The sequence below is a fragment of the Tursiops truncatus genome, chromosome 19, assembly GCF_011762595.2.
Source record: "Tursiops truncatus isolate mTurTru1 chromosome 19, mTurTru1.mat.Y, whole genome shotgun sequence".
In the NCBI taxonomy this organism is placed as follows: domain Eukaryota; kingdom Metazoa; phylum Chordata; class Mammalia; order Artiodactyla; family Delphinidae; genus Tursiops; species Tursiops truncatus.
The window spans coordinates 51,570,268-51,580,950 of record NC_047052.1 but is presented as its reverse complement, the minus strand read 5'-3'; the positions used below and the strand labels follow the sequence as shown (position 1 = coordinate 51,580,950).

The 10,683-nt window shown below is 49.9% G+C and overlaps 1 protein-coding gene across 3 annotated transcripts; it reads right to left on the bottom strand.

The window, feature by feature from the left end:
• Window positions 1–4,899: 4,899 nt before the first annotated feature.
• On the bottom strand, window positions 4,900–10,673 carry BCL2L12 (BCL2 like 12). 3 transcript variants are annotated; one of them, XM_033845459.2, is made up of 7 exons: window positions 10,560–10,673; window positions 9,769–9,883; window positions 9,411–9,553; window positions 8,255–8,341; window positions 8,076–8,167; window positions 6,962–7,249; window positions 4,900–5,112 (listed from the first exon to the last, which is right to left on the bottom strand). In XM_033845459.2, the coding sequence occupies exons 2-7, from the start codon at window positions 9,873–9,875 to the stop codon at window positions 5,062–5,064; spliced, it is 768 nt and encodes a 255-aa protein (XP_033701350.1). In that variant the 5' UTR covers window positions 9,876–9,883; window positions 10,560–10,673; the 3' UTR covers window positions 4,900–5,061. The 3 variants fall into 3 exon arrangements, with proteins under 3 accessions (XP_033701350.1, XP_033701353.1, XP_033701351.1); XM_033845462.2 differs by having other exon boundaries at window positions 10,534–10,656; XM_033845460.2 differs by having other exon boundaries at window positions 9,769–9,898; window positions 10,560–10,656.
• Window positions 10,674–10,683: the final 10 nt, after the last annotated feature.

Genomic DNA, 10,683 nt, shown 5'->3' with positions numbered 1-10,683 from the left:
AATAAAGTGGCTATGAACGATCATGTCCGGGTCCTTCTGTGGACGTACACTTTCACTTCCCTTGGGTAAACCTAGGAGCACATGGCTGGGTCATAGGCTAGGTGTATGGGTTTTTTGTTTTGTTTTGTTTTTGTTTGTTTGGTTTTTTGGCTGCGCCATGCGGCATGCAGGATCTTACTTCCCCGACTAGGGATCAAACCCACGGCCCCCGCAGTGGAGGCACCGAGTCTAAACCACTGGACCGCCAGGGAAGTCCCCTAGGTGTATGTTTGTAAGAAACTGCTCGAAGGTTTCCCATGGTGTTCTACCATTTTGCATTCCTATCAGTGATGCAAGAGAGTTCTAGTGCTCCACATCCCCTCCAGCACGTCATAAAATCAGTCTAGGGGCTTCCCTGGTGGCACAGTGGTTGAGAGTCCGCCTGCCCATGCAGGGGACACGGGTTCGTGCCCCGGTCCAGGAAGATCCCACATGCCGCGGAGTGGCTGGGCCCGTGAGCCATGGCCGCTGGGCCTGCGCGTCCGGAGCCTGTGCTCCGCAACGGGAGAGGCCGCATCAGTGAGAGGCCCGCGTACCGAAAAAAAAAAAAAAAATCAGTCTATAATTTTAATGACTCTTGTAGGTATTAAGAGATTATCTCCTGGTTGTGACTTGCATTGCCCTGATGGCCAGTGTTGTTCAGCATCGTTTCATGTGCTTATTGGCCATTCCTATATTTTGTTTTGTCAAGTGTCTGCTCAAGTCTTTTGTGTATTTTTACAAACAGTGTTGTTTTCTTATTCACAAATCATAAACGTTCTTTATAGATTCTGGATACAGGTCTCTGTCAGGTATATCTACTTTTTTTTTCCCCCTTAATTTATGTATCTTATTTTTGGCTGCTTTGGGTCGTTGCTACAGCACGAGGGCTTTCTTTTTAGTTGTGGCGAGCGGGGGCCACTCTTCACTGTGGTGCGCGGGCCTCTCACTGCGGTGGACTCTTCTTGCGGAGCACTGCCTCCAGGCACGTGGGCTCAGCAGTTGTGGCGCAGGGGCTTAGTTGCTCCACGGAACTTGGGATCTTCCTGGACCAGGGCTCGAACCTGTGTGCCCTGCCTTGGCAGACGGATTCCCAACCACTGTGCCACCAGGGAAGCCTGGTATATCTACTTTAAATTTTTCTCCCAATCGGTGACCTGTCTTTTCATTTTCTTAACGTTGCCTTTGAAAAGCAGAGAGTTTTTCGTTTTGATGAATTCCAATTAATCGGTTATCTGAGCCCAGGTCTTGACCCTACATTGTATGTTGCATGGATCTTTTTTTTTTTCCTTTTCTATTTCTCCAAATGTTTCAGCAGGGTGTTTGTTTCCTTTTACCTTTTTTTCTTTTTCTGATTTCCAAGCATTTTAACCCAATTACTTTTGCTCTGTGTTGCTATGAAGAACAAAAAATTGTAACAAACTCTCTACAACACTAGGAAATAACTTAATGTCATTGGGTACAGAGTACAGGGGAGAAGTCTGAGCTGGAGGCAAAACTGGGGGAGTCGTCAGAGTCAAATTCTGCGTTTTCCAAGATGGCAGCCACATGGGACAACTGAGCAATGGACCATGGCAAGTCTCACTGAGATTTGCTACGGCTGTAAAACACACACCAGATTTTGAAGACTTCACGTAAAAAAAAGAATCTATAATATATCATTAATATTTTTTATATTGATTACATGTTGAAATGATTCTATTTTGGATAAATGGGGCAAATAAAAATTATTGTTAAAATTAATTTACCTGTTACTTTTTACTTTGCTTTAATGGGGCTACTAGTGTATTCTAAATAACACATGTGGTTCATATTATATTTCTATTGGCCAGTGCTGCACTAGGTCACGGAATGGACAAGATTACCGGGGAGTTGGTGTGATTAGAAGTGTGGTTAGAGGGACTCCCCTGGCAGTCTAGTGGTAAAGAATCTGCCTTCCAATGCAGGGGATGCAGGTTCGATCCCTGGTTGGGGAACTAAAATCCCACATGCTGCGGGGCAACTAAGCCCGCGCGCCTCAACTAGAGAGCCCACATGCCACAAAACTACAGAGCCCACGCTCTCTGGAGCCTGCGTGCCACACCTACAGAGAGAAAACACACACGCTGCAACTAGAGAGAAGCCCGCGCACCGCAATGAAGATCCCGCATGCTACAACTAAGACCCAATGCAGCCAAAAATTAAAAAAAATAAAATTAAAAAAAAGAAATGTGGCTAGAAGACCTGAGTCAAACTGGAGAGTCAAGTGTCCACGAGCTGTGATGGTAGAAACTTACATCTCTCGCTAAACTGGAACTCGGTCCTTCTTTCAACTGAGAATTTGGGCAACACATCAAAATAGGATTAGTTCCTGTGCCTGGTTCCGCAATATAAATCACAGAAATTTGCATGTCACATGACAGTTGCTGTAGATACTCCTGTGGTCAGCAGGATTCTAAGATGGCCCTCATGATCTCTGCCTCCTGGTGTTACATACCAAGGAGTAGGTTGGGTTATATGACAAAGGAGATGGATGTCACTCCCTTGATTAGGTGACCTTATATGGCAAGGGTGAAGGGAGTTTTCGGATGACATTAAGGCTTCAAATTGGTTAGTTCTTTTAATTAATTAATTAATTTATTTATTTAGCTGTGCCAGGTCTTGGTTGCAGCATTCGGGATCTAGTTCCCTGACCAGGGATCGAACCTGAGCCCCCTGCACTGGGAGAGCAGAGTCTTAACCGCTGGACCACCCGAGAAGTCCCTCAAATTGGTTAATTTTAAATTCATCAAAAGGGAGATTTTCCTGGGTGGGCCTGACTTAATCAGGTGAGGCCACAGATTGTCCTGCTAAAACCACATGCACTGGGAAGAGGCCCCCGAGCCTCAGATGAGATTGAAGCTGAAACCTTGATAGCAGCATGTGACCATCCTGAGCCAAGCACCCCGCTAAGCTGCACCCGTGCCCCTGACCCAGAGAAACTGAGATTAGTGTGTTATTATAAGCCACGAAATGTATATGACTTGTTACGGTAATAACTAATCTGCCTCCAAATGTCATTCCTGTTCTATTTAGAAATCATGGTTATGAGACCCACCCTAGGTGTTTTTAATGAATGTGTTAATGACGAGGCATGCCTATTATTTATTTTTTTATTTTTAATTTATTTAATTTATTTTTGGCTGCATTGGGTCTTCATTGCGGTGTGTGGGCTTATTATTGCAGTAGCTTCTCTTGTTGCGGAGCACGGGCTCTAGGCACACAGGCTCAGTAGTTGTGGCTCGCAGGCTCTAGTGCGCAGGCTCAATAGTTGTGGCGCACGGGCTTAGTTGCTCCGCGGCATGTGGGATCTTCCCAGACAAGGGCCCAAACCCGTGTCCCCTGCATTGGCAGACGGACTCTTAACCACTGCGCCACCAAGCCCAGCATGCGTATTATTAGGCCACTAATTTTTATATTAATCTTGAACGCTTTGGGACTTCCCTGGTGGCGCAGTGGTTAAGAGGCCACACTCCCAATGCAGGGGCCTGGCTTTGATCCCTGGTCAGGGAAAGAGATCTCAGATGCATGCCGCAACTAAGAGTTCGCATGCCACAACTAAGGGGCCTGTGTGCCGCAACTAAGGAGCCCGCCTGCCACAACTACAGACCCGGCGCAACCAAATAAAATAAATATTTTTAAAAAAATCTTGAAAGCTTTATTTCCACATACACTCGAATCTTATTATTTGTGCTAGTTACATCCTTTAAAGCTTTATTTCCACATACACTCGAATCTTATTATTTGTGCTAGTTACATCCTTACAAGCTGTGAACACTGAACTGGCAAACACCAAGCCATTGATCCTGGGGGAGATACAGGGTCAAGCTCCCACGAGCATCTTGTCACAACACTTTTGCCAACCCATCAACATATAATCAGGTTTTCTGTGTGTTTTCTGTTTAAAGACACGTTATTTAATATAGAGTTGGTCCATTCACAGTGATCTCACAGCCAACAGCAGTGCAACAAAAATTATCTACAACGAAGCTTGTCTAATTGAGGCACATCGCAGCCTTCGTGCACTTATAGGAACGCTAGCCAGCACTCCAGCACTATGCTTGGGGCTCTTTCAAACAGAGAAATCACCACAAAAAAGCACAGAAATGTGAAAAATGTGGCACTAAATAGACTGCAGAAAGGACGCTTGTATACAGCGTGAGAGCTGAGACAAGAAGGCGCAGTTGCCTCGCCTGATCTGAGCTGAAAGGTGCCCATCGAGCGAGTCAGATCCTTTGCTGCTCTGAACACAAGCACGCCTGCCAACAACTGCGAAAGCACGTGAGTATTAGTTTGTGGACTACAAATAAATGTTCGCGAGTAGGCGAATTCGAAAAATACAGGATCCGCGAATACTGAGGCTCGACTGTAATTGGCTTCCTTTGTGATCCTGTGCGTTTCATTTTAGGCATTTACAAACATAATTCGGTGAAGGAGGTGATAGCCCTAAAAAGGTGACAAATTTCTGGCGAACAGGCAGATGAGGAGAAACCAGCAAAAAAAGGCTCAGAAGGAGCTGTGTGAAGAGAAAAATGAGAAGAAGGTGGTGTTCTGGATGTCTTGTGAAGAAAGGTCATAGCTTTCTTCTGGAAATAGCTAGAAAGACTCCAGGACTATCAACACAGGATTAGCTGGAATAAATAAATCATGCAATAGGGGAAAAATATAATTAGCTGGAATCATATTTACAGGTATCCTCAAATATGCTGTATATTTAGGTGACAGGTGCTTTAGGTGCCCCAAATAAATATTTCTAGAATGAATGAATTGGTTCTTTCCTCAATTTATAAACCAGAGAGGTCTCCAAACCAAATCTCCTCTACGTAGAACTTTAGTTCTTGAGTGAAAGGACAAATCATTAAATACTTTAAAAAGTTTTTAATGTCAAAACATTTTAAACTTTTTTTTTTTTGGCAAAAACAGAGAGGGTGGGCACCACCCCACAGCCCTGAGTGGAATAGGAAGGCTTGGAAAAAGAGTGCAGGGACATGAGGTCCAATCTTGTAGCAGCTTCTGAGGAAAGGCTCAGTCCAGGGGTAAGTTCAAGTCCACAGGTGAAACTGCCAGGATGCCCCCCTGGAAGGGAAAAGTGGCAGAGCCCCATGAGCAGAGAGGCGTCCTCCACTCACAGCAGCATCCACACCAGCCCAGTGAGAGCAGAGACAGGGAAGGCAAAGAACCAGAGAGGGGGAGGGGAAAGAGACCCAGAGAGAGGTGGACAGGGATGAGGGATGGAGACCCCAAGAAAGGCTCAGAGACTTGGGGTGGATGGGAACAGAGTCCTAGAAGGGGCGGGGGGAGACAGAGCCCCAGAGGGGGTGGACAGAGACTCAAAGAAGGGGAACAAACAGGGTCCTGGAGCTTTAATGATAAAGAGCCCTGGCTTTGTGTTAAAGCCCTAACTCCAATCCCCCACCCTGCATAAGGGACTTTCCCTCAGTCTCCATAAAACCAGGATAATAATCGAATCCTGTAAGGTTGTTGTGGGGTTTCAATGGGATCATTCCACTAAAGTTCTTGGCTGAGTACCTGGCCAAGCTTACCTGTTATCATTCCTTAACAAATAAAATGATTTTACAAATAAACCAGCTTCTGCTCTGAGCTACAGACACTAATATCGACTGTCCCGCATATGTTGCTTTGAGGTCTCAGGGGTCTCTCTCCCTTAACTGGACCACCTCCAATCACCTCTCCTCTTCCCCAAACCTGCTCCCCACCTTCGCCTCCACTCTGCTCTTTCTGGTTCCAGAGGACATCAGATGTAGCCCTGCAGCTGCTCAGGCCAGCATCTTTGGCATCATCCTTGACTCCCGTCTCCCATCCACTCCATGAGCAAAATCTGTCAGGTCTACCTCCAAATTAAATCCAGAATTCTCTACTACCCCGACCCTGGTCTGATCCACCCTAACCTTCTCCCTGGACCAGCCCAGTCACCCCCTTGGGTCTTTGCCCCCTACAGTATTCTCCATACGGCCGCCAGAGGGCACCTGTGACCACCCAAGACAGCTCGCATCCGTCTACTCTGAGCCCTCCTAGGACTCCTGGCTCACTGAGTCAAAGTGCAAGTTCTTACCTTGACCACAAGGCCTAAAGCCTTGCATGATCTGGCCGCCCCTCCTGCTTTCATCTCCCACCCTCTCCCCCTCACTCACACTGCTGCAGCCCTACTGGCTGTCTCTCTGCTCCTCAAACGCACCTAGCCAGCTCCTGCCAGTCTATGAAGCAATGCTTACATTCTGAGAGCCTGGCAGTGATGAGGCAGGTAAGTGAGATGGTGCCCATTGAGCGGCGTGAGATTGGTATTCAGGGAGACGGGGACAGTTGCCTAGGTCACACAGCCAGTACAAAGGAGCTTAATCCAGCTCTGAGCCCAGCACTGGATTTAAAGCGGTGAGCAAGCAAGGTAAGGGGATGGTGTGGAGGTGGCTGCGATTTTAAATGGGGATCAGGGAGGGGCCCGCTGAGAGTGATACATGAGCAGAGCGGCAGAGGAAGCAAGGCACGGGGATACCAGGCAAAGGGCATTCCCGCAGGCAGTGCTGCACAGGCAGACAGTCACCAGATACTCACATAAATGTCAAGTACTTACAAGGATGATCCCATTTTAATCCTCACAATAACCCTTTGAGGTAGGTGTACAATTCTCCTCCCTTTACGGATGAAGAAGCTTGTTTCTAGCTCATAAGTGTTAGTGTATACCAGAGTGGTTTAAGCTGGGCATAGCATCTGCACTGATCACTACAGTGCCTCGTGTCCATTAGGTGCTCAATAAACACAGAAAGGATGAATGGTGGAGCTGGGAGAACACCCGTGATGTCTGAAAGGAAGCCTATGAGCCTCCCCGCCCACTCCCCCCCAATACACACACATACAATTACAATTACAGTTAGGTAAAGGGAAGCCCAGAGAGGCTTTAGCGGCTCACCCAGCCCCCGTGGGCCTGGATCCAGGGCGCAAAGCTGTGCACGTGCTCTACGCTGAGACCGGCCAGGGTGCCCCCCAGCCTGGCCACGCGCCGGCTCAGCTCCATGGCCAGGGCCAGGCGGGCCAGAGGCTCCGGGGAAGGCGGTGGGGGCCCGGGGCACGGCAGCGAGGGGCGTGCTTGGCTTGGGCGAGGGTTGCCCTCCCGGCTAGAGAAGAGCTCCACTAGGCGGCTGAAGGAACCAGCGGAGAGGCGGGCCAGCTTGCGCCGCAGGGCGGGGTCTGAGGCCAGCTGTAGGGCGGGGAGGAAGAGGCAGGGTCTGCCTCAGTCACACCCTCGTAGCCAGCCAATGGGAGGCTGGGAGGCGTGGCTTCAAGAGCTCTAGATATAACTGACGCCCTAAGCCACGCCCCTATCCAGCACATCTGCCAATCACAAACGAGACTATAAGATCTCGGCCAAACTACTCACAGCAAGATGGCCTAGAACCGGAGAAGCCAAGCCACGCCCCTGACAAGGCCTCGACAGCCAATCAGGACCAAGCCCTGTATTAGCTGTGTTCTAGCATGCTAACATTCTAGCCACGCCCCTGTGGGCTTCCCCGAAGGCCAAGCCTGTGACGGCAACCTTGCCTTCTACCAGACAATGAATATTATAAGGCCATACACTTTGCCCAAGCTCCTGACCCAACCTGATTCCAGGACAGAGTCACAAGCCACACTCCCTCCGGCAGTCCATTTCCCCCATGTTCTAAGTAACGTCCCTATATAGTCAATCAGGGCTTCAGATTTTAGACAGCTGTCTTCAAGCTACCCCATCCTCCCTTTCCCATCACCATACATTCCCTTACCGACTCACCTCCTCCAATCTCCTTCCTAGAACAGTTTCTGGTGGCCACACCCCTCTGCCTTCATGCCACGCCCCTTTGACGATCAAAGAAGTCACTAATTTAAAGTATTGCCCTGGCTTACCTGTCACTCACCCCTTTACTGAAGCCTTGTCCCACCTTCTCTCCACCTGACCATCCAATGAGAATGCAGATCCAGCTTCAGGTCCCAGTGCGGAACCATGCCGCAACTCCTATCTTAGCTAAGGGATGGAACAGACCACCCATCACCTTCTGGTTGATGACTTCTGCCTCTTCCTCCAGCAAGGCCACCAGCTTTCGCAGCAGGGCTTCCTTCTCTGTGGGTACGTGATCCTGTAATTCTGGGGGGCAGAAGAGAATTTGGCTGGGGACAGAACCCTGGCGACCCTTCTACCCTCATCCTTCTCCAGGGCCCTTCTGCACCTCACCTGGGCTAGGTGGGGATTTCAGTTGCTCTTGGACCAGCTGTTCCAGCCGCTGGGCCACCAGGGCATAGAAATCTGGAGTAGCTGGGCCTGGGATGAAAAGAGCCAATGATGGGACTTCAGGACATGAGGAACTTAGGGATTCTCTCCTCCCAACCATCTTGCCAGGTAGCAATGATTTCCATTTCAGAATGGGATAAATTGAGGCCCAGTGAGCAAACTTGGTAAAAGATCCTTTTACTTTTCCCCAAATTGGACTTCGAAGGTTTGAGCCGAACTGGACCTTGAAGATTATCCCATCTAAGGAAGGCAAACACATGGCACTCCAGCTATTACCACTCTATCTCTTGCCCATTTCAGGCAACAACTCATCACAGAACTCTTCTCCCCAGCTGTGAAATCCTCTCCAAGTGAGCACTCCCAGTAGCCATTGCTTGTCTACCCAGTATCACATATGAGAAGAAACCTACTGGTCACTCTTGATCAAGTCCAGTATCCACCCCCCCCCATTCCTACTTTGCTACTGGAGAAAAGGACTTATGTAACCAAAACAGCCAGGAATTGTGACTGGAAATCAGGTTTCCTGCCTCCCTATTGGGGGTACTGGTGGCTACAAAAGTCTTAGGGGCAAGGAGGCATGTGTAGAAAGAGAGATAACAAATAGAAAGGCACTAAAACGAAGTGAGAGAGTGGCATGGACATATATACACTACCAAATGTAAAATCAATAGCTATTGGGAAGCAGCCGCATAGCACAGTGAGATCAGTTCGGTGCTTTGTGTCCACCTAGAGGGGTGGGATAGGGAGGGTGGGAGGGAGACGCAAGAGGGAGGGGATATGGGGATATATGTATATGTATAGCTGATTCACTTTGTTATACAGCAGAAACTAACACACCATTGTAAAGCAATTGTACTCCAATAAAGATGTTAAAAAAAAAAAAAAAGGAAGAAAGAAAGAAAGGCACCCAAAGCCCTCCTGAAGCCTGCTCACAGAACTGACAGATAGTAAACCAACTGGGGGTCGGGGGTGAGGGTAGGTGCTGGAGATCCCCCACAGCTACCCCCTTAGCTGAGTGGTCCTGAACTAGTTTCTTATCCTCTCTATGCTTTAAGAATCAAAGCTGCCAGTTCTTGGGTGATCGAGGGAAATCTCTTACCAGGCTCTGAACCATAGCATGGCCGGAGGGGCAGGGAGCAAGGCCGAGGGGACTCAGGGGGAACTGCTCCTCGCCCCAGGGAGCAGGGAAGACATCTTCGAAGGCGGCTCAGGAAGTCTGTTGGCTCCTCTTGGGCAGGGCTCCTGGGGAAGGGGACCTCAGAGAGTGACCCCAAAGGCCCTTTGCAAGCAGTCCCTTTGTCCTCCCACTGAGGGCCTTTCCCTGCAACCCCCAGGACAAGGAGTGGAGCCAGATATAAAGAGGGGGGGAAAGGAGACAGACTGAGTCCAGGAGCAAGAGTTGGAGAGGGGCCCAGCTCAAATGCCGTTCCCTGAGGGAGGAGGGCAACTCCTCTTACCTGGGTGGGGTCGGAATGGGAGACCCCGCAGCCTCACCCCTACTTAGGAAGGCAGCTAGGACCCTCAGCGTGTCCTCTCGGAGCCCCAGTTCTTCCGAGCCTGCCATGGGGGCACCTGTGAGAGAGGGAGCTGGAGGATGGGCTCCAGGGTTCAGCGGGAAGTAGAGGCTGGGGACCCAAATTCCTAGTCCCCGAATGAGGAGGGGGCCAGGACTTGTGAGTCCCCAAAGAGGGAAGGGGCTGAGGGTCTACATTCCCAGGTCCTTTACGGGAGTTGGGGGTCTGGGGGCCCAGACGCTTAAGTCTCCAGATGGAGAAGAGGGATGAGAAGGAAGACCTTGATCCTGGGAGAGGAGAAGGCTAGGGATCCGGATTCTTGGGTCTAAGGGAGGAGGGGCTGGGGGCCTGGACTCTTGAGTTTTCGGAGAAGGGGGCTGGGGGTGTGAACTCTTGAGGCTAAGAGAGAAGGGGGCGGGGCCCTCAGACTTCTGAGTCCCCGAGGGAGAAGGGGGCTTGGGGACTTCTTGATTCTGAAGGTATATGCCAAGCTGCTCACGTCCGTAGAGGGTCGAGAACTACCAATCCCAGCAGGTTTCATAGCAAACATTCCCCTCCCTCCGTTACTGGTTCGCCTCGCAGCCTGCTGGGAGGTGTAGTTCCATTCTCTGAGGCTAGCGTTTGGGAGAGCTAGGACACTCGGATGTCGGAGAAGCGGGACTGAGTTGCCCCCTCCTGGATCCCGGCTCCCTCTTCTTTCCTCCTCACCTAGCCCTCGCTAACGTCCCGCTCACCTGGTCCCGGGCCCCGCCGCCGCCACCTCCTCCACTGAACTTGTATAAACTTTCTTTCCTTAGTTCAACTTTCCCGCGCCTGCGCACTGGGCCGGGTTGGTGACGACCCAAACATAGAGGGGAG